We start from the raw sequence: 23,762 nt of genomic DNA on the forward strand, positions 1-23,762 counted from the left end.
AAAGCTATTTTGCTGTACTAGAGGGGCCGTGGGCCTTCCCAGCGCGGAGGAAGTAGGGCGGTCAGGCCGGGTGGGGCTGGGGGTGGTGGCTCTGCAGAACCTTTAGTCATCGAACTGAAGCCGCGGGTCCGGTGCGCAGACACCGCAGGGCGCTGCTACCGAGTCACATGCATGCGAGGGCCTGCTCCTTGGCGTTCTGCCTTCCTTGACGGATTGTTGGTAAAACATCCCCTAGAACGGCCGGAGCCAGGGCCCTTAGACAGGGGCGCGAAGAACCCGCTCTCTGCTGTCCTCGGGTTTCCCAACGCGGTGGTCGTGGCCCGCGGGCCCCACCACGCGGCCCGCCTGGCCTGCCGGAGGAGCAGCGGAGGCCGAGCACTCCCCGGCCTCGGGTTCAACTTCAATAAAAGGGCCCAGCCCGTCCTTGATCACGCGGCTTGCCTGACAGCCAGGTTCAGGCCCGGGTCTAATGGAGCCCGGGTCACCTGGGAATAGGTTCAAAGGCATCCAAGCCGTAAACCACCTCCAGGCCCAGAGCCAGAGCGGCCTGGCGAACAAAGAGCCCCCGAACCACTTCAAACGCGCTCACGCTCGGCGTCCAGATGGCCCGGGGGCCGGGGTCCGTGGTGTCGCTCACCGAGGCCGGGCCCCACACTCCAGCCACCCTGCGCCCTCCTGCTCGGAGCTGCCCGCGGGCGCCCAGTGCAGCGGAAGCCGGGCCCGGGGCAGCCTCGTGCAGCTCCTGGAGCGCCCTCCGTCCTCCGCTGACCCGCGAAGCGAAGGCGGCGCGCAGAGGCTGGGGCAGGACAAGGCGGGCCGGCAGGCGCCCCAACCCGCGCCCAGCAACCCCGGGCAGGGCCAGGCAGGCGGGCGCGGCGGGCACCGGGCGCTCCCGCAGAGGCTCGCTGTGGCGTTGTTTTAAAGGAGTTAGAAGAAGGTTCGGTAAAGGCATCGGGCGGGGGCTCCCCAGCAAGCCCGGGTGAGAAATGGTCCCCGACATGCACGCTAGCCCGAAGGGTGGCATCTCTACGGATCTTGGCGGCATGTCCTTGGGCACGGGCGTCTCCAGGGGTCCCCGACTGTCCTTACACTGGCGGTCGGGGCACCGAGACCGCTGCCCGCGCAGCTCCCCAGACCCCAGGCCTAAGCTTGCCGGCCGCGGTGCAGACTAGCTGTGCGCCCGGGGGCGGCCAAGACCAAGACCCACAGAGGTGGAGGAGGCTCCTGGCTGTGTCCTTATCTTCGGGAAGCGCATCTGGGGCTGGACTCGCCTCTCGAGCCCCTCAGGCCGAGAGAGAGACCCCCCCAAAGCCCAGTGGGGGCCGATCTCTACGTTAAGGCGCAGACAAAGCCAGGCTTGGCCAGGCCTAGGGCTCGGGGCGGCCGGAGAGTGTCCTGCGTTCGGGGTGGGGGCGCGGGCGGCGGGCGAGGACCCGGCCCCCGGGATGCCCTCCGAGGCCGGGGCCGAAGGGGGAGGCAAAACTGAAAGTGCCGCGCCGGGGGGCGGGGGCGGCCGGCGAAGGCCCCAGAACTTGTCCTGCCCCCGGCCACCGCGGCCAATCAGCGCGCCGCCCTAGCTCCTGACAACTATTTAGCAACCCAGCCCGGCTAGAGTTTCCAAAAAAGTTAGAATAACTTCCTCTCCCGGAGACCTCGGTTTTTGCACAAGCCGGCCTTGAAATCAGAGCCTTTCCAGCAACTCCGAGAGCGTGTACTCGGCGACCGCGGGCTTGGCCAGCGGCGCGCGCTCGGCGCCCCGGCGCCCCCAGCCCCACGCGCGCCGGGCGGGCGCCATGGAGGAGGGCTCCAGCTCGCCCGTGTCCCCCGTGGACAGCCTGGGCACCAGCGAGGAGGAGCTCGAGCGGCAGCCCAAGCGCTTCGGCCGGAAGCGGCGCTACAGCAAGAAGTCGAGCGAAGATGGCAGCCCGACCCCGGGCAAGCGCGGCAAGAAGGGCAGCCCCAGCGCGCAGTCCTTCGAGGAGCTGCAGAGCCAGCGCATCCTGGCCAACGTGCGCGAGCGCCAGCGCACCCAGTCGCTCAACGAGGCCTTCGCGGCGCTGCGCAAGATCATCCCCACGCTGCCCTCTGACAAGCTGAGCAAGATCCAGACGCTCAAGCTGGCCGCCAGGTACATAGACTTCCTCTACCAGGTCCTGCAGAGCGACGAGATGGACAATAAGATGACCAGCTGCAGCTACGTGGCCCACGAGCGCCTCAGCTACGCCTTCTCCGTGTGGCGCATGGAGGGCGCGTGGTCCATGTCCGCCTCCCACTAGCGCCGCGCCACCCACCTCCGGACCGGCGCGCCAGGGTAGGTGCTGCGCGCGGGACGGGCGCCCTCCGCTGCGGGGGGCGGGCGGCAGGGGCGCAGGGGCCCTGGGGCCTGCGCGTGTCTCCTCGGGAAGGCCCCACGGGCCGCGGTGGTGTGGATGCCGTGCGCTTTTCCTCTTAGCAACGAAGGCGGGCGGGAGGGACGCTCCCAGTCCCAGGGACACCCCTGAGGGCAAACTTCCACGCGAGGGTGTCAGTTGGGAACCGGCGGACGGGTGACTTCCCCGGCGCGGTCCGAAGATACTTAGACAAATGTTCGCATATTTCATTCTCGGTGGTGTGAGGGTGTCCGTGGTTGGCGGTGGAAGGAACGGGCATCAGAAAAACCTACCGGGACCGGCCGGGGACTGGGAGATGGGGACCGGCTGCCCTTTGCGTCCGCCGCAGCGCAGGCCGCCCGCGAAGCTGCCCGAGCCGGTGGTGTCGGGCTAATGGTTTCGCTCTCTTCCCGGGCATGGGTAGAGCGCGTTCGTCGGGCGGACACTCAGATCTCCCCAGCTGCTGGCACCTGGGGTCCCCTGACCGACCCAGTAGGCATAGAGGTGTGGGCCTGCGGCTCCAGGGTTTGCCTGGGGAGGACGAGAGGAAACTGCCCTGCGCTTCGGGGCCGGAGCAGCCGCAGGGCCGGGAGTGCCCGAGAAGGGCCCTGGGCCGAGGGCGCAGAGCCTGGAGCGCTGAAGCAGGGGGGTGGACGCAGCCGCGCGGAGCCCCAGGGCGCCCACAGGCAGGTGGAGCCGACCTAGGAGTTGGGAGCCCTGAGTCGCAACCTTGACCCTGGAGTGCCCCGGAGGGGCCCCGCCCGTGCCGCGTCCTGGGTTCAGCACCGCAGGGGTGGGCGAGGGGTCCAGGCTGGGAAGCAGGTCTGGAGGACAGGGAGGTGGTGCGCGCCGGGCCCTCCCTGCGCGAGGAGAAGGCTCGGGGGACACAGCTGCCAGGAGCACTCGAAGTTCTGGTTTCCTCTGGAAGAGCGATTAGGGCGTCCCGCACCGGGTCCTTTTCACCAGACACCTTTCAAGTCCCTTTAGACAGGCTCGAGCCACAGAGGCGCCGTCCTTTCCCGGAGGCTCGGTGAGCAGGCGAGCCCCTCTCTCATCCGCCGTCCTGGGCCGTGGAGGGGCACAGGGTTCTTTTTGCTGGGGCCGCGTTAAAAATCCTTCCTCCTTAGTATGTTTTAGTTCCTCGCACATCTTGTGATGTTTTTTTATAAAAGTCTCTACTTCACACAGAAGGAATTTAGATTAATCAAGAGCACCCGGCCGCCTATTCTTCCCAAACATATCTATTTCTTTTTTTATGTGGTACTATAATATCTGCGAATGTTGTTGCCGAGGCCACGAAAAGCTGATCTAGCACAGGTGGGTTTTATTTCATTTTTTCAACTGTTATTTCGATGTCACTGAAAATTCTTTCGATGAAAGAGCCTCCTGAGATAATGATAACTGTATAGTTTTTTAAGAAGAATTTTCAGCAGAAAATAACTTGTGGGAATCTTCTCCTGTCTTTGTCAAAAACAGATGGAAAGTGTCTCAAATCACATATTTCTCTAGGGAAGTTTGGATTGGCTGAGTACTAAACGCTACAGTGGGGTAATACATTAATTCTGCTTTTCGCTGCCTAAATAATGAGCTTCCATTAGTTGCTTCCATTTATGCTTTACCTCATTCATGGTTTATAGCACATCTGAAATAAGAACAAACAGATGAGGAATGTCATCTTTTTAAAAACACACACGTTGAACCATGTTTAAGGAAAATGTCACTGTAATTATCGTTAAGACTGCCCTCCAGAAAATTACTGAAAACAAATACCAGTAGATATGATGCTGCTAGAATTTAGTAGGAACATTTAAAATTCATTTAAAAATAATTTCACGCCTCAAAACTTAGAGAATCAGCCATAGGTAACCATTAAAGATTATAGAAAAATAAAATGCAATACTTGTCATAAATAAATAAAAACAGTGCTAAGAGCTTATTTGGAAAAAAAAGTCCTTAAAAATATAATCGATAATTACACAGGTAGTGGGAGAGCCGATGATCTATAAGGAGCCTATTTATTTTTATTTTTATGTACTGGACTATAACTGAGTAGTTCAAACAAGCTAGTTTCTTTAAGTAGATACTCTAAAAGGAGAGAAAAGAAATATGGAAAAATTTTATCCATGAATGATTCTGGACACACCTTGTTTTTATTTATCAGGCACGTTAGGTAAACATCTTGTCATTCTTTTTGTTTTTAACTCATTATTCCCTGTAAGATCAATACAATTATAATTGGTTTGATACCTGAAAATGTTGCTAAACAGCATTTGTTTTTATTTGTAGCATTCCTAAGAAGCATTAATTGTATGCATCAGTAAAGAATCTCTAGACATTTCAGTACATTGTAAGTGATTTTAATGTTTGATGTGGGATGTTTTCACATATGTGAAGAAACTGTGTTGAGACTAACAGCAGCACAAAGCCTAAGTTGTCCTTTGAAAGGAAGAGAAACACAAGAGATGGTGGAGTGCGGCTGGTGCTGATATCTATCCTGCCTTTCTTCTTTGGCCTGGTATTTAAAAGCACAATTAGACAATAAATCAGGTGTCTTTGGCCAGTCAGTTGGATTCATCTAATGGAAAAATCTCAAAAGGATTTTTTTAGTATTCTCATTAAATGCCTGAGCCTTTGCAGCAGGGTCCTGGCCACCTGGCTTGGAGGATGGGGGAAGGTGACCATTAGTTTATCAGAAGTTTGTCCTCTTCCCTGCTGTGTGGTTAAAGAAAACATCTTCTCTAACTTCTGCAAAGTGTGCACAGATTTTCAATAGTTTCCCTTACTCAACAAACTTTTTTTTTCTGAGAACTTTTAGCTCCTTTGAAGAAATTGCATGACCCCTTCACCATCTAATATACGTTAGCCTTTTCCTCCCTCCTGAAAATTTACTTCTCAAAGGTGTTTGTTAACTGCTGTATTCGGGATGCTAGAAAATCAGTTCTTCGCGGAGAAGAACAGAAACGCAGAATCCCAACGGAGCTTTTGCTTGTTTAGAAGAAGTAGAATGAAAGGCTGAGCTCCCTGGAATATAAGCAATGTTTGGTTACAAAATGCCTATCAACGAGATCTGATGTAGGGATTTGACCTGTTGGTGTGGGTCTTGTCCCCTTAAATATCAGCAGTCCTTTCGGCCTTGCATCAGGGAAGTCTTACTACTCATCTTGTTGGAGAGGGACTTCCTCAGACTTCAGTGTCTGTTTGAGGCCATTTGAGATAGAATACTTCACTGAGGTTTCCTGAAACTCATATTTTCAGACAGATCTTGAGCTGCACCATGTTCTTGTCATCCTTGCTTCACTCTGTTCTGGGTAGACGGCACAAATGCCGGATTCCTTTTGCCTGGCAAAAAAATAAAAATAAAAAAATTTTAAAAACCCCACACACATAAAGTAAACTCTTTCTGAGCAGAGCACTATAACTCATAACTTTAGTTTAAATCTGGGCTTTAAAAAAACAAATATTTTAATAAGCCAATTTTAAAGGCTGAACTTTTATGACAGTTTTTAAGCTTAGTATTTATATTAATCTATTCTCACTGGTGTCTTTAAAAACCCTGTAAATGCTGGAATGTCTGTTTATGTTTGTGTCTTTTCCTGGGAAAGGATAAATGTGCTGCAAAAAGCAAACCAAATACAGAACTCTCCGCTAGCAGAGAGTTCACAAATGAGGCAATAAAATTCAAAGAAGAGATGAATAAGTTACTGTAGCCAAGGAACGGAAAACCATAAAGGAGAAACAGAATCTAATAGATGCAGACATGGATGTTTTCAAAAGTAAAGCCAAGATGAAACACTACAAACAGAAACTGATTAAAAAGATATTCCACATGGTCACCTGAGTCTACACGTGATAAAATTGCATAGCACTAAACACACACACACACACACACACACACACACACACAGAGGAGTGCATGTAAAACTTGTGAAATCTGAATAAGGTCTGGGGATGATATTGATGATGCCAGTTTCCTGATTATGATAATTGTACTGTGGTTTTGCAAGATGTCATCACTGGGAGAAAGGAGTGAAGATATGAGAATCTCTGTATAATATTTCTTGCAACCTCCTGTGAATCTATAATTATCTCAAAATTAAAATAAAAAAGATATTCCACAAAAATATTAAATCTATATACTTAGATAAGCAAATTATCTAAGAAATTACTACTAAGCTTTATCTCAGAGCAATAAACTAAAAATGTGACTTGAGCAAAACTCCACATTTTTTTTCTGATGCCATTTGAGAATCTCAATATATTTCCAGTATATAACTCTTTCTGAGAAGAGCACTATAACTCATAACTTTAGTTTAAATCTGTGATTCCTTATAAGTCTTAAATAAAGAGTAGTATCCCAGAAATATGAAAGGTGAAATACCAATTATAATAGCAATACATTTATTCCTATACTAATAAAGAAAATATTTTATAAAACCTTTTGGGAAATATCTACCTTAAACTGATACCTGTGTTATATTTGCTTTTTAAGATACTAATTTTATATTAAATTTCATTAAGCATACACACACAATTCTAAAGCCAATGATTTATAAAAATTATTCACCAAGAAGTATAGAGAATGGAGTTTTAGTATTTGGAGGCAAACGCAGTGAAAGGGAGAGGATATAGCAGAGGAGGAAGGTGGGGGGAGAGAGAGAGAGAGAGAGAGGAGAGAGAGGGGGAGAGAGAGAGAGAGACTCAAACTCTAAGCCCTGTTATAGTTATTTGTAATCAATAATTGTTTTAGAAACCTATTTTGTGTTTTTGTTTGGTAGTAACCCCTTGAGTGAGATTGAGTGATATTAAACTACACCTTACCTGATGCCGATTTGGAAATGAGGGCAGTAGCATTAACAAGGTGAATTTTAAGCTGTTGTAAACTGAGGCACAGTGGGATTTCCCTTCAGTGATTATTAATGGTTGTCACTTCAAAAGGAGACTTGGATCTGAAATTGGAAAAGCCAGCACGTAACTTGATTCCAACATGAGGGAAATTTTTTAGTGTTTAGTTGAAAATAGAGTCATTTTGAACCCAAACGGTATCTGACATGCTGCAGGTATCTGGGCTATTTCATCCACAACTGCGATGTTTAGAATAATATGATGATCCTGTGATTATGAGGATGCCAGAGCATGATGGCACGAGCTGAGTGCAGTGTCTGCTGGGGCTGTCCCTCACTGAGCAGTTTTCTATCACAATATTGTTTTCCTCTGTTATTTGACCAGGGAAAGATTTAGATGACCCAGCTTCTCTTGAAGCCTCATGTAGAACTATAGTTTTACTTCTCAGATCCTAAGAGCAATGCCTTTAAACTTAGACATCTCTCTTTTCTTTAGTTCAGAATTTCCCTTCACTGAAATGAAAGACAGGGTTGAACTCAAAAGAGCTTTTGGTTATCAAATTCGATTATCCTGGAAAATACTCCTGACTTTTTAGTTCACATTCTGCCTTAAAAAAATAGCCATCAGCATCTTCTGGGAGGAAATGGTAAATTGTGTTATGTGGTCTGGCATTAGATTCCTATTTCTCGCTGTCTAATTTGACGGGCAGTTCACCTCTGTGTTTCTGGATGTGCAGGTCTGGTGTGTGACTGACGGGAAAGATCTGGGCAAACCCCTTGATTTGTATTAACCCTTCGAGCTTGACTAAACATCAGACCCCACCCTGTGGCTGAGGTTTGTGGTGTGGTCACAGGCAGAGCCTTTCCGGAGCGCCAGGCAGAGCAGTTCCCCCAGGAGGGGCTAGGGCAGCTTTTTAGCCTTTTGCTGTGAGAGGGGAGGGTTATAGACCGTTTTACCGTCTTCCCCGTGGAGAAAAAATGGAAACTTTCATCGTTACTACTGTTTTTCTATTGCTTTCCAGACAAAATGCCACCCTAGCATTTCTGTTAAATCTCTGTAAGTAAATGCCCCTGCTGAAGGGTGGAGAAATGTTGGCCTGCTTCCGAGGCAGGGGCTCCATGAGGGACAGCTTGGAGCATGAACAACCTCCTAAAAGAAAGCACAGGCCAGTCATGTACAATCTCGGGCTCTGCTGCCACGGTGGCTTTCTTTGTCTGTTCTACGTTGAATTAGCATTCTGTATGTGAAAATGCAAGCAGGCAGCGTTTTCTTTTAATCACGAGATCTGGAAGTACCGTTTCCTTTCCTTCATCTCTGCTCTTTGAGTGGTTCGTGTGGCCGGTGCGCAGAGGGCTCGGAGTCGCAAGCCGGCTGCCTGCGTGGACTCCCTGGACCTGTTGCTTGTCCTTTACTTCCACAGTTTTTCAGATTTTTAGCTCGACGGAAGAGTGCGCAGGCGTGGCGCGAGCTGGCCTGCAGGGCTGGCAAAACCCGTACCGACTGGATCCCTTCCGGAAAGTTTGTGTGAACTTTAAATCTCAGTCTCAAGGAGATTGTTTTGTCTTGATACGTAACAGAATAAGGCAGTTATCATTTCTCTGGGAAAGGCCTAAAATACTGCAAATTGGAAGGGAAGGGAAAGGAAGGAGGAGAAGGCAAACTCTTCTTCCTCCAACCGGGCGTCAACACATCTCTGCTCACATCATTGACACTAATGGGCGAACAACGTCTTCGTGGAGGATTAATTTTCCTGAAATCAAATAATCCAGATTGCATACTACATGTATACTGCTTTCTAACTATTCAAAATCTGCAGCATATGCCCAGCCGCCTGGCTTTCCTCTCTTCCATGATAATCTGCATGTGTCGATGGGAAGCCAGGAGAGAAAGATGTGATCACTTCGCATTCTTTTTTCTGTCTGGTGAACATTTCTTCTCCAGCAAATCTTTCCTACTGCTTCCCCCAAACCAGCACATACTCTTATACATTCTTTAGTTGAAACAGCATCTTTTAAAAATGATTCACTGAAGTCCACTTGAGGTTTCACTTTATAAAAAAGTAACAGAGGAAGAACGAGAAGCCCACCATCAGGTCCCGTGATAGCTCACACGTGGAAATATAGACTGTAAATACAGAATGGCCGAGGACCCTCTGAGTGACGCGCATCTAGGGGCTCCTGAAGCCTCGTGCGGCCCATCGATGTGTGCTCAGCACCCCTGCCTCAGTGTGTGCTTGGCGACTCCTCTCCTTCGTGGGCTCACGTTACTGTTTTCTAAAAGTATTGTTTCACTGATACCAGAACAGAAGTGCCCCAAACAGATATCTGTACCCTAAGAATCCCAAGGTGCCCTGTTTTTGTTGACTTCTTTCATGCAGGCAGCATTTTCTTTTAATCACGAGATCTAGAAGTACCGTTTCCTTTCCTTCATCTCTGCTCTTTGAGTGGTTCAGTGTGTGCTTCAATGACCCCCAAACTCTGTGGGGGCCGTGCGGTGGCTGTGGCAGAGGGGGTGCATCCAGGACTGGCGTTTTGTCGCCCCCGAGGTAGGGCCAGGAGAGAGCTTATCTTGAGGTCCCGTCTTGTGTGACTGCGAAGGTGTTAATAGGCAGGGTCCAGGTGGCCCATGCGAGCCGGGAGCATTGGAAGGGTAGAATTAACTGAAGGGCATTTTACTGGTTGTTAAATTATTGCTAATTCCAAAACTTTCCTTCGGACTATTTTTTTCTGAGAGTAGGATTTTCTTCTAATTAAACCACAAGCAAAAGATGAGCACAGTTACTCAACTCTCTGCTCGTTTCCATGTTGCTGTATGTCATCTCCTTCTTGTTTTACTGCAGTTCGCAGGTGAATAATATCATGTAATTTCAGTGTGGAACAATGTAATTTCCATGTGCATCCCCAGCAACCCTGTATACATTAATCTATCATTTATAATTTGTAACATGGAAAAGTTTTTTTTTTTTTTTTCATGAAGGACAAAGTAAAAGGGAAGATTGGGTTGTGAACAGGTCAAGTGATATTTAAAGAATTTCACAAGGGATCAGGGCTGCGGAAGGGACTCAGGTCCCTTAAGAACAGGTCCCATTCTGTATTTATCTCTAGGCTTGTGTCAGGGCCGTGTGCCTCTCTCTGCTGCTGACCACAGGAGACCCAGCACCTCTTCCTCAGTGTCCCTCAGAGACCTAGAAGACAGCGGTTTTTTCAGAAAAAACACCCTTCCTGCCATTCTCATAAAAACAACACTGTAAAAATCCAGCAGGGTCCCTCCACACTGCCGCAATAGTGCCACGAGGGAGGCCGCCACAGACATAGTGACTTGAAAAGGCCCTCAGGTGCCTTCCCCTCCTGTTTGGTCCCAGGCATCAACACTGCCCAGCAAGGTGCCTCAAAGAAGCCCCAGAGGGGCTTTGCCTCCGAGGGCCCTGTGACAATTGCAGGTGATTCAGTTGCCAGAGAAAGCAGAGGCCCCCAGAGGAAGGTGGTCAGGGGGCCATCTATTGTGCCTGGGGTCAAGGACCGCTGGAGGGAGCTTGGGTTGGCCTGGGACTGTTCAGGGGAGGAGCGCCATGGGCATGGTGCTCCTGCATGACGGGAGGGCCATCCCATGACAGAGGAGGGGAGCAAGAGGAAGGACGCTGCTGGCTGTTGGCAAGTAACTGTCCCACCACTCTGGCACTTCCCTGGTCCCTGAGGCTGGATGGGCCTTGGAGCCCATCTTCGCTGAGGCCCAAGTCACCCATCAGGTCGTGTTGATGAATGTCTGAGCATGAGCCCAGCACGGCTCAGTATTTGCCAAGGTTAAGGAAAGGAAGTGGTAACTCAGCACTGATTTCCTCCCCCTGGATTTAATAGTGATAGATCGAAACCTGCAGTCAGATACCACTTTAAAAGCCTCAGCTCCTCTAAAGACAGCTTCCAAGAGAAGATTATGCCAGGCCGCCGCTGAGGTTTGCAGACGAAGCAGAACCAGCCCTGCCTTTGCTGAGAGAAGCCAAACGACCATCTTGTCTGTCTCTTAAAGCATCCTTCTGCTTGAATGGCAGAGCTCTTTGAACAGAGATAAAATATTACATTGAGGCTGGGCAAAGTGGCTCATGTCTGTAATTCCAGCATTTTGGGATGCCAAGGTGGGCAGATTCCCTGAGCTCAGGAGTTTGACACCAGCCTGGCCAACATAGTGAAATCCTAGCGCTATTAAAATTACAAAAATTAGCCCGGTGTGGCGGCACATGGCTGTAATCCCAGCTACTCAAGAGGCTGAAGCAGGAGAATCACTTGAACCCAGAAGGCAGAGGTTGCAGTGAGCCGAGATCGCGCCACTGCACTCCAGCCTGAGCGACAAAGTGAGATTTCGTCTCAAAACAAACAAACAAACAAACAAACAAACAACAGGCAAACAAAGACCATACATTGGGCACATGACAGACTTTGTCCTCCCGGCTGGTTCCTCCAAAGCCAACTGGCCTGGGCATTCTCTGTACCAGGCTCTTGGACAATCAGCTTGTGTTGTACCATTTCCTGAAAGTTGCAAATATTGTTCAATGTTAATTACATAATTTCACTTTTTCTAACCAGAAAGAGGAAAAGGGAAGTGGGGAGACGGAAAGTGAAGCTGGTGTGCATTTCTGGCTCCCTGGGCACACCCACTGGGCTTTCTCCTACTTGGTTCATCACAATGTGAAACCATAATTAACTAATTCTTAGAACTTTTAAATGCTTGTGACTATACATGATCGGTGTGACTCTCTACAACAGATTTTGCAATTAATTTAAGTCGCTGTTTCTGGAATAAATCATATGTGACTCTTCCCTTTAGTGAGCTTTTCTGAGGTGGTATTTTTCTAATTTGGGACATTTTAATTAGGCAGAAACCAAAGGCTGTTGACTTTGCGAGAGGCAAGCTAGCTCCCCAAGTGACTGTCTTGGGCAGAACCCATTGTCTTGTGTCTGGGGGATCCACGGTCCAGAATAAGACTTAACTGAAGTTAAGCGTGGCATGGAGAACACTTTTCTGCTCTCAGCCTTGCAATTTCTGAGACAAGTAATGGCCTCTCTGGGCCTCAGTTTCCCCGTCTGTAAAATAATGGACTAAGTTTCTGATAACCCTCTGGCTACTGGAATTCTAAGAGCCAATACAACCCTGCAATTCCACTGCTGGGTGTATACCCCAAAACATTGAAAACAGGTGTTCAAACAAAAATTTGTACATGAGTGTTCATAGCAACATTATTCACAATAGTCAAAGGATGGAAACAACAAGGTGTCCATGAACTGAGGGTCAGTAAAACATAGCCCATCCATACAATGGAATCTAATTCAGCCATAAAAACAAATGAGGCTGGGCACAGTGGCTCATGCCTGTAATCCCAGCACTTTGGGAAGCTGAGGTGGGCAGATCACCTGAGGTCAGGAGTTCAAGACCAGCCTGGCCAACACGGTGAAACCTCATCTCTACTAAAAATACAAAAATTAGCTGGGCGTGGTGGTGGGCGCCTATAATCCCAGCTGCTAGGGAGGCTGAGTCAGGAGAATTGCTTGAACCTGGGAGGCAGAGGTTGAAATGAGCCAAGATCGCGCCACTGCACTCCAGCCTGGGCAACAAGAGCAACACTCTGTCTCAAAAAAACAAAACAAAACAAAAAGTGTAGTATGTGCTACAGCATGAATGAACCTTGAAAACATAATGCTAAGCTCAGGAAGCCAGATGACTATATATTGTGATATTTGGGATTTCATTTATATGAAATGTCCCAAATAAGCAAATCCATACAGGCAGAAAGGAAACTGGAGGTTTCTAGGGCTTCATGGGAGGAGATATGGGGGGTGAGTCCTGAACAGGTGTGGAGTTTCTGTGTGGAATAATACGAAATGCTCTGGAACTAGATAGTGATGATGCTTTCCCAACAAGGTATATGCACTTAATTCCACTATACTTTAAAAGCTCAAATGATAAAGTTTATATTATATGTATCTTACTACCATCATCAAAAAAAAAAAAAAAATCCTACTTCCCAGACGATGTGCATCTCTGGTAACTGAGGTGCTTAGTTGGAGGTGGAGGGGCTAAGGGGCTAAGCGTTCACCCATCCCTCACTTTTCGGAGACCTTATCCAGTTTATCCTCCTGCTTCAGTGCTTATCTGACTATTCTAGTTGTGCCTAAGAGCATTTTCCTTTGGACCTCTAGTTCCTAATGTGTTTATTCACACACACACACACACATGCATGCACACGTGGCAACAAGAGCATCAAACAATTCTGAGGCACACTGTTTCTTTTGCCTGCCCTCCGCTTTTTGTGGTATGTCGATTACACCTCTTGAAGCCTCTCCACAGTAGACTGAGTTCTCACACTCTGGGGGCCAGAGGCGGAGAGGGATTGACTCTAAGCCTCCATGCCGCTCGCAGTCAGCCCCTAGAGGAGAGCCAGGAGCATTTGCCATATCTGTAGTGGGGGTGTCTGGTACCTGACGGGAAGACGCACAAGGGTGACCCGTGAGTGCGCACCACTCGCCTCCATCAGCAGGCTGTCCACAGCCCAGGGCTCGTCCGCCTGCTCGGTGGACCACTTCAGGCTGGTTCTGGGCTCAGAGGCCCTTAAGGAGTTGGTGCCACCTCCAGAGTCATGGGATTCCTGCTCTTCATGTGTGCAGGTGCTGCTCCCAGAAGACAGGGAGATACCGGGAGACACAGGGAGGGTGGCACTAAATCGTTCAGCACCAGTTGTGTGTTTTCCTTTGGTTGCTCATTTTTCTTTTCTTCCTCCCTGATCTGTGCACCCTTTACATGGTCCTCAGCCACCTGTGTTTGAGACGCTGTCAAAACTGCCCAGAGCTACTCTGAGTGCTCCCTCAGCTATGACCCCATCCTGTTTCTTTTTAAGACATCATCACCTTTAAGACATCGTCACCTTTGTGGCATTATTCAGTCAGATTTTGAGACACTTATAGAAGCCACAAAGATGGTGTTGGGCTCCAGGATTGTTTGAATTTTCAGAATCCAGACTGAGGGCTCAGGAGAACTTGGAGCAAATCCCAAAGGATCTCACCAAGGGTCGAGTTGCCAAAAGCAGATAAAAACTGTTCTGGGCCAGGCATGGTGGCTCACGCCTGTAATCCCAGCACTTTGGGAGGCCAAGGCGAGTGGATCACCTGAGGTCAGGAGTTCGAAACCAGACTGGCCAACATGGCGAAACCCTGGTTCTACTAAAAATACAAAAATTAGCTGGGCGAGGTGGTGGGTGTCTGTAATCCCAGCTACTCGGGAGGCTGAGGCAGGGAAATTGCTTGAACCTGAGAAGCAGAGGTTGCAGTGAGCCGAGATTGCACCACTGTACTCCAGCCTGGGCAACAGAGCGAGACTCCATCTCAAAACAAACAGACAAACAAACAAAAACTGTTCCATGTGATGCTGTTGTTCCCCCATTCCCAGTCCCATTGCTGAGCAAAGAGAAAGCCACCAGGGAGGAGGCGCAAAGGGAAAGAGATTCCCAAAAGCCGCGGAGAGAGAGGACTCCAGATGGAGATGTGAGGACTGGATGCTGGGGCCCTGGTTGCTTCCTTAGTTAAGTTGTGCAGTCGGCTTGATAGGAACATGGGTCATCCTCAAGCCAGACACATCTTGGTCTCATGGCCCCCATCAGTCACCACCGCAGGGGTTCTTCCCGCAGCTGCCGGGGCGCGGAGCCCAGCTGCTCTGATTCATTAGCACGTTATTCACGTTTGTAGCACAGCACACTTGCTCTTCCTGGAGGAAGCTCTGCTCTCCTTTCTGGCCACTTCTGCTTCGTAGTAACTACATCGGAGGCTCGGCCATGTCCAGCCCGTGCTCTGTATGCTTGGGGGGACACTGGAGCCAGCGCCCAGTGAGTTTGGGTAACTAGAAACTGTACCTCCATCATTGATTTTCCAACTGACTTTCAGAGACACCATCTGGATGCTCTGAGCCAAGTTGTCACCCTTAGGCTTCCGGGACACAGTGTCCCTCCCTTATCCCCTCCACTCCTCCTCCCAGTCCTTCTCACTATCCCTGAAGGCCAGACCTTGGTGTCAGAGAATGCACTGAGTCAGCATCCCTTTTAGCACACCTGCCACCACCTGACTAACAGCAAAGACAGGCTTCCTGGTGAATCCCGTTACAGCCGTCTCGCTTATCCATGGTTTCACTTTTCGAAGTTTCAGTTACACACAGTCAAACACAGTCCAAACTCATTAAATGGAAAATTCCAGAAAAAAAATTGATATTTTAAATTGCACACCATTCTGATAAGTTTTAAATTGCATACCATTCTGAGTATCTTGATGAAATCTTGAGCTGTCCCGCTCCGTCCCACCCGTCTCTCAGTCATCAGATAGAAAAAACATATAGTATATATAGGGTTCAGTACCATCCTTGGGATCGAGCGTCCACTGGGGGTCTATAATTTCATCCCACTGAGGTGCCATGGCCCAAGCCAGCAGGGACAGTCGCTCACAGCTGTGGACGGAACACAGCGGGACATCAGGCCAGTGTCTTAGAGGTGGCAGCGGTGAACATCCAGTGAGCTGAAGTGGCTTTTACTAATGCAGGCCCTTCCTACGATCTACTTCCAAAAGCTGACCATTCCAAGTCCAGCAATCATAAATAAAATAGCAAAAGAATAACTGACCAAATTAAAATTTCAACTTTTATATACCAAATAACTATGACAACCAAAAATTTTTAAAGAACCAGGAAGAAAATATTTACAATCTATTTTGCAATGGGTTAATGTTCTTACTAGAAAAAAGGCCTTTAAAAAATTTAAAAAGACAATAACCCAGTAGGAAATATGGGCAAAAAATATAAATTCGTAAAAGGAGAAATTCAGTTGGCCAATAAACACATGAAGGGTTGAATTTCAACAATAATCCAAGGAATTTGAAATAAAACAGAAGGATACTATTTTAATTAAATTGGAAAAAAATACATAATTATCATCCCCCGTATTGAGGAAGGTAGGGGAACCAGGCTATCCTATTTGCCAGAGGGAAGAAAAACTGCACAACCTTTCTAAAGGAATTTCAATAGTAGGTAAGAAAAGATCTAGGACTGAAAATACCCTTTGCGTGAACAATTCCACTTCTAGGAGTTATCTTAAGTGAATAATAGCAGAGTTGCCTAGCAACAAAGAAATTCGTATCAGCTTCATTAAGATTGGTGAAAAAATTAAAATGTCCTGGGTAATAGGTGGGATAAACTCTGCTTGGTGCATATGCTGGAACACTATACAGTTAGCAAGTGTGTGTTTTAGTGGATATTTAATAAAGTGACGGCCATGATTGCAGGATGGAGCAGTTCATACGATCTCAGGCTGGAAAATCAAAGTGTGTGTGTGCATGCATGGGTGTGTTTGTCTAGAGAGAAAGCGGCAAGAACGAATGTCTCTGGACCAAAAGTTGATGAAAGAGCTTCCTTTCCTTCGTTTTTTTGTTTTTTTTTTTTTTAAATTTCTAGATTTTCCACAAATGCCCGGTATCACTTCGGCAATTTGAGAACACAAATCCAGAGGTGCCCACTGCTTTGTAAAGATAGTGTGGCAGGCACATGCTGACCGACCCTCCCTCCAGAGAAGGGCAGCTACTCCCAGTCCCATCATAAGGCAATGCAGTGAAAACACAGCTGCCGCCCACATAGGAACGTCCTCACCGGAACCCCCCCTCAGTGTTATGACTTAGGTTCTTGCTAAAGTGATATAAAAGACTGGCCTTCAAAATATATTTTTGTATCTTCTGCAGTCTACATTAAAGATGCCCATCCATCGTTTTCACAAGAGGCCTTTCACATTAGGATAATTTGGAAAGATGCATCGGAATGTGCCAGCGCGGCCTCCCTGTGGAGCTGGCGGCGTCCTTTGGCAGTGAGGGCTGTGCGGTCTCAGCCCTTCCGGCTCGCCTTTACCCGCTGGGCAGTTCCCGAATGGTGCTTCGTGATGGGACCGGCATTCATCCCCACGCTGTTAGATGTCAGCATCCTCATTTCTTCTGCCTTTTTTTCACTCCTCTACATATTTGGGGATAGCTGTTGTTAGTCATAAACCACTTCAGCTTTGGGGAAACAAGTGGGAAAAAACCACAATGAACTCCTTAGCTGTTCCCCGAACCCAAGTTGAGAAGAGGTGCTTGGACCCCGACTCACTCAGTGGAGCTAGAAAAAGCCCTTTCTTAGCTACTAGAGACACTCTATTCACTTTTTACCAGGATCAAAAATGAAAACCACGCGTCCCCCTGGCCTTGTATGATGAATGACAAATGTGTGGGACTGAGGAGAGGTCGGCCGTAGAGTGGGTCTACCCCCTGCCCCGGGGCATCCCTGTGTGCCAGCTTCTCCAGAACCTACAGGGAGGAAGCACCAGGCCGCACCTCCCCGGAGGCTGGAGACCAACCAGGCACAGAATCTCTCGTTTCCTTTCAGATTCTTCGCCATAATCTAATTTTTGTAAGCCTGTCTTCCTTTATGCCCTGGGCTACATTTGACGCATATTTCTGGCAAATTCTGAGACCACCCTTGCCAGATGACCAAATCCTTTTCGGAGAGATGACTGAAATGTTTGTAAGTTTCCATCAGCATTGGGGGAAGGGGCTGGAGGTGAGGGGGGACCTCTCGGGCTGTGCTGTGGTGTCCTCTCTTCTCCACATTACACCCCCAGCACGCGACTGTGAGCAGCGATCGGGGCCTGATCCTCAGTTCGAAGACACAGATGTTCACTGCTGTAAAGACATAAAGAAACCAAGAGGTTAACGGCCAGGGTTAGTCCCCACCGCGGGCCTCCTGCATGAATCAGAGCCGACTGGGAGCAGGAGTGACTCAGAGCCACGGCTTTTTGTCTTCTGGCTGTGCAAATAAACAGAGCAGGAAGGTTTGAATGGGCCAGGCCTGGAGCAGAGAGCAGGGTTGGAGGCGGCTCCCAGTTCCAAGGCGCGCCCCACCCGGCCCCCAGGCCAGGTCAGCCTGGGGAGGGGAGAACTAAGGGCACGAGGCAGCCCACCCAACCCGGCCAAGACCAGCAGGACAGGGGCCCAGAGGCTTGTACCCCCGAAGGTGCGGGGGAAGAGGAGGTGGGAGGGTGCGGGGCCTTGGCTTGCTCTGTGGGGACGCTGCCCTGGGGTCCACCCTGCCCCGGGATCCACTTGGTATAGGCACCCACCAGGCCTGCACCCTGCCCCTTGGAAACACCCATGGGGCTGTCCCCTTCTCTGAGCATCTGTGAGGGGTTTTCCTCCCTTAGGGCCCCCTGGAAAGTTTGTGCAGGGTGTGTAGCCGGGCCAGGCCTGGAGATCCTCCAGGAGCAGAGAGCTCTGGAAGGCCTGCAAGGGGGTACCCGGAGGATGCATCTGCTCTGAGGGTTGGTGGGCCCGGCCACCCGCGGGGCCTCTGCTCTCCCCTGCAAACGATGGCAAAGCCACACTACGTCACTCCGCTCGTGGAAAATCCACAGCAAGCATATGCCAGCACTGGGCAAGCAAAATTATTTTCATCCTCAGAATGGCCCACTGAGCTGGGTGCTTTCACCCCCATTTCACAGGGGGGAAACTGAGGGACCTATGTCACTCCTCAGCTGAGGGCACAGACAGAGCAGTGGGCAGAGCCAGGAAGCAAACCCAGCCAGTCCAATTGTCTAAAAAATGAAATTTTTCCTTCCATGCCGAGTATGACCCCGTCCTACTGAGTCGGGTCATTACGTCAGGGCTCTCTGCTTCAAACGATGGTGCACGGGGACCTCCCCATGCAGCAGGGAGTGCCCCGGAGAGTGAGGGGGGCCTGGATCCAGCCGGGCGCCTGTTGGCGTTCCTACAGCCCTGCAGTCTGCTCTCACGTGCTCCTGAGTCGGGAGCAAGGCCTGAGGCACTCGTGTCAGGTTTCCCCGTGGGAGGTCGAGTAGCTTCAGCCTGGGCACAGGAGCCTCCAGGTCCAGAAGTGAGCAGCTCAAACCCCTGCCCTACACGTGTCACCCCCTGGCATCTCCTGGCTCTGGGTGGCCCAGCCACATGCCTGCAGGTTGAGTCTGAATTTGCAGGTCCAGGACCAGCTGTGCCATCTGCTCTTTTGAAGCTTTTTTCTTTTTTTTTGCTGTGGCATTAGATGGGCATCCCCTAACCCAGAGGACCCTCACTACCACTGCTCAGAGGTCCCTTTTCATATGTGGCGTCAGTGAACACGCCAGTTTAGATGCTCTCTGTAGGTAGGGAGCAATCCCCACGGTCTGTGCCATGTCACCCTGTGTGGTGGAAATGCCACTCGCCGTGATGAACCCTTTCCAGTCACTCCACTGTGCAGTGCCTGGCCGGGGCCGGCTCGGCCCTTCTTCCTGGTCCCATCTCCTGGGATCTGCTGTCCCCTCTTCAGGCCCTTCTTTGCATGGTTAGCCTGGGGTGCCTTTCCCAGTCACTGACCTGACTCCATCTCTTAACCTGTTAATGGAATAGCGTGAACGACGCACCCCACACCGCATCTGGCATTACCCAAGCGCACTGAATGTAGGTTCCTTTACCCACATTTCACCTGCTGCCAGTGGGATGGCCAGGCCTGCCAGGCACCGCCCAGGTTCCCCATGGCATGGGCCCTGCCTGCTCTCCTGTGAGCTGCCTCTGAGCCCTGGGCACCCTCCGTGGTGAGCTCCCCAGGCCAAGAGTGTGTCTGTCCTTTTCACCCTGTACCCAGCACTTCGAGCAGTTAGTAAGAACTCGGTGAGGGGGTGAGCAAACCCACCTGCTTGTCCTTAAAGCGTGGCGCCTTCGGCCGGGTGCAGCGACTCACACCTGTCATCCCAGTACTTTGGGAGGCCGAGGCGGGCAGATCACGAGGTCAGGAAATCAAGACCAGCCTGGCCAACATGGTGAAACCCCGTCTCTACTAAAAATAGAAAAATTAGCTGGGCACAGTTGTGCGTGCCCGTAATCCTACCTACTTGGTAGGCTGAGGCAGGAAAATTGCTTGAACAAGGGAGGCAGAGGTTGCAGTGAGCTGAGATCACGCCACTGTACTCCAGTCTGGGTGACAGAGCAAGACCACCATGGAAAAAAAAAAAAAAGCGTGGCGCCTTCATGTTCCATGCCTTCACGCTGCTCTCCTTCGGCTAGAATCTCCCCTATGCCCGCCAGGACTGCCTCCAGCATCCCCTCCTTGGGGAGCCTCTAACCACCCCACCTGGTGGCATTTGTGATGACTCCTGAGGCCTCGTACATCCCCTAGCAGCCTGGTAACTGCGACAGTTTGTCTGCCTGTCACCCCGGGAGCACCTTCAGGACTGTGTCCTTGTCCTGTGTCCAGATGCCTGGCTCAGCCCATGCCCTGCACAAGTGGGGGTCATGGACGGAGCCTCTGTTTCCCCACCAAGTACGCAAAGAAACTACACTGTGTCTGATGCAAGCGCATGTTTTCTGTGCATCTGTGATTTACAATTCCCTGGCTACCTTCCTAGCAGAACGCACCTGGCAGCCTGGGGGTCTCGTGTTTGCCCCAAACAGAGGAGCCAGCCTCTTATTTGGAGGGCCTTTTCCATTCTAGAAGCCAGCAGCTGGAGGGAAGGAGGCTGGCTGTAACATTGGAAGGGCCACAACTTCCGAATTTCTTCTGCAGAGGAAAGGAGGTAGAGGTCGAGAAAGAGAGGGAGAGGGAGGCAGGGAGGGAGGGGGAGGCCACTGTACAGCCTAGCCTGGAGGCGTCTCGGGGGAAAGTGATTCATCTGATCTGGGATGGAAGATTATTTTGGGGAGTAAAATGCCCTGCCTCCAACACACACACACACACACACACACACACACACACGCGCGCGCGCGCGCTCCTCAGTAAAATGCCCAGTCCTCGCCAGGCTGTCTGTAGTGGTTCTGGGGGTAGGGGCACAATAAAGAGAAGTCCCAGCCAGCTCCCGGGGCGGTGTGGGCTGAGGAAGAGGCTGGGAGGAGAGAGCTGTGGCTGGGAACCCTTCAATAAACAGGAAAGAATATTTTCCCTTGGCACAAGCCTGGCATGGAGGAGCTGTCAGCAAGCAGGCGTCCGAAGATTGAGATCACAGAGGGGTGGCCGAGGCCGGGGAACGGGCTGGATGCAAGGCGGATGCCGCATGGAGCCCTTAGGTATTGAGTGCCCTGGAATTAGAAACTGAAAAGGCAGTCATGTCCTCATCAGGAAGAAATCGGTGGCAAGTTAGGAGGCCAGGAGGGAAGCAGCTCTTCACAGAGCTGAGGGGAGTCCCTCGATGGCAGGAGGGAGAGAAGTGGGAGGCAAAGGCTGGGGATGGCCAGGTGGCCCTGGGACCAGCAGAAGGAGTGGGCAGGCTGAAGAAAGTGTTGGGGCAGAGACTGTGGTCAGCAGAAGGCATGAGAGGGGCCACCCATCTGCGTGGAGTGAGGCTTGGGAAACGTGGAATGAAAGAAAGATAGAAAAAATGAATGCAGTGTAATGGAAGTTCCAAGGAAAACTGCGGTTAGGAAGGTGACTGGCATTCCAGAATTACCTCCCTGACCAGTGCAGTGACCCACAAAGATGGCATCCCTCAGACATCAGCCCCGTGCCCTGGGTTCCCTCTGGGTGCACCTGCCCAGGTGGTCAGGCTTTCTGCACGTGGCTCCCAGGGGCTCTGCTGAGAAGCCCTTAGACATCGTCTAGTACAGCCCCTGGGCCCTCTCTGGGGTGCAGATGAGCTGGTAAGCTCCAGGCCTCAAACCCGACTCCCCAACTGCCAGGAGCCCCCCGCCCTCCAACCTGCCCTGGTAAACGATGGGCTTCTGTCCAGATGACACAGCTAAGCAGCGTTTGGAAGAACAAAAAACAAAACCCAAGCCTGCCCACTTCGGACAGGGGCAGGGTGGAGAGTCTCAGTGGGGGACGGGTGACTGGCTAAGTCAGGCAGACTCAGGGGGCATGGCCAGGTGGATCCCGGTCTCCTCCCATTCTGCATCATTCTATGGGACCACAGGAAACCAAACTGGCCCTTCTCGAGACAGAGACACAAGATGGCTGTTTCCCACAGTGGACACCAAGCAGCCCTGGCTGTGACTGTGTCTGTGGGACAAGCTGTGTTCCGAGGTTGGTAACTCTCCGGGATCACCTGCCGCCACCATGACCAGTATCCTCTGTTGCCCACACACCCAGGCATCGCTGGCAGGGCTGAGTGTGGTGCCAGTGTGGGCTGATCCACAGGCATGGCAGGGCCGGGACACAAGCCCACGGCTCAGCAAGGCTGGAGGGACTGCTGCTTGCCAGCCGGTACAGGGGCTTGTGTCCATTTGATTATCAGACGGTCCAGTGATGGGGGTGGCATCCACCTGCATTCTCTCGCATTTTCTAGAGGAAGGAAGTTCATCTCAGAGGGGTCAGTTGGCATCGGTGGCTGGGCTGTGAAACAGTGTCATCCGCATCAGCATCAGACAGCAGATGGCACGGGTAGGTGTGCGGGCAGCAAATGCTTGGCAGTTTAAGTGGTTTCCTTGCAAAGGACAAGGCTGGGGAGGACGCCACTGAGAGAAAGGCATCGACTCCTGCAAAGCCCGCTTCCGAAGTGAGCAACGTGGACTTGTTTGCACAGAATGGGAAATACGTCCAAGTGCGGCGAGGAGTACTTTAAAGAAGGGATTTCACAAGCAGTGCTGGCACAGGCCACTGCAGCTTGTTTACTGCCACGGAGATGGAATTTCATACTTTCAAAAGGAACAATCTGGGATCTCTGAATAGAACTTCCAGGGCACAGGGAAGGAAAACAAAAATAGACAAATGGGACTATGTCAAACTTCAAACCTCCTGTGTGTGGAAGAACACGATGGTGAAAAGACAATCTGTGGAATGGGAGAAAGTATGAACAGATTATCCATGTGATAGGAGAGCACTATCCAGAAGAGATGCAGGACTCCTACGATTCAACAATAAAAATTAGATAGCCTGAATACAAGTAGGCAAAGGCCTTAAATAGACATTTCTACAAAGATGATACACAAATGGCCAGCAAGCACATGAAAAGATGCTTGACATCACTACCCATCAGAGAAATGCAGACCCAACCAGAAAGAGGCCCCAGCTCACACCTATGAGGTTGCCTGCTCATGCCTGCAGTCCCAGCACTCTGGGAGGTGAGGAGGGAGGATTGCTTGAGGCCGAGAGTTTGAGGCCAGTCTGGGCAACATAGTGAGATGCTGTGTCTACAAAAATGAAAATAAAACAAATAGCAGGGCGTGGTGGCCTGTGCCTATAATCCTAGCTACTTGAGAGGCTGAGGCGGGGAGGATCACTCGAGGCCAGGAGATTGAGGTTACAGTGAGCTATGCACACCACTGCACTCCAGCCTGGGCAACAGAGTGAGACCCTGTCTCAAAACAAACAAACACAGAAAATACATGTTGGTGAGGATGTGGAGAAGTTGGAACCGTTGAGCACTGCTGGTGGGAACATAAACCAGTGCCATAGAGCACAGTATGGAGGGCCCTCAGAAACAAAACGCAGACCAAATAAACTGTGATGTGACACAGACGCACCACACACCCCCCACACACATCCCACACACAAACCACACACCCCACACACTCCACACACCCCCCACAC

At 50.6% G+C, this 23,762-nt stretch overlaps 2 protein-coding genes across 4 annotated transcripts in view; one reads left to right on the forward strand and one right to left on the reverse strand.

Moving 5' to 3' along the window:
- Nucleotides 1–231: 231 nt before the first annotated feature.
- LOC112635905 lies at nucleotides 232–1,795 on the reverse strand. Its single transcript, XM_025403971.1, is given in 9 exon segments — nucleotides 232–520; nucleotides 522–613; nucleotides 615–671; nucleotides 673–852; nucleotides 854–953; nucleotides 955–1,010; nucleotides 1,012–1,114; nucleotides 1,334–1,537; nucleotides 1,689–1,795. Coding segments are annotated over 9 exon segments (1,188 nt in total).
- Nucleotides 1,609–23,762, forward strand: part of TWIST2 (twist family bHLH transcription factor 2) — a 60,581-nt gene continuing 38,427 nt past the window's right edge. For 2 of the 3 annotated variants that reach the window (XM_025405621.1, XM_025405622.1), the window contains exon 1: nucleotides 1,609–2,311. In XM_025405621.1, the coding sequence (XP_025261406.1) occupies nucleotides 1,794–2,276 (483 nt within the window). In that variant the 5' untranslated portion in view covers nucleotides 1,609–1,793 and the 3' untranslated portion in view covers nucleotides 2,277–2,311. Of the gene's footprint in view, nucleotides 2,312–20,329; nucleotides 20,596–23,762 lie in introns of those variants that run through there. The other variant, XM_025405623.1, reaches the window with a different exon arrangement.

The sequence above is a fragment of the Theropithecus gelada genome, chromosome 12 (genome assembly GCF_003255815.1).
Source record: "Theropithecus gelada isolate Dixy chromosome 12, Tgel_1.0, whole genome shotgun sequence".
NCBI classification, from domain to species: domain Eukaryota; kingdom Metazoa; phylum Chordata; class Mammalia; order Primates; family Cercopithecidae; genus Theropithecus; species Theropithecus gelada.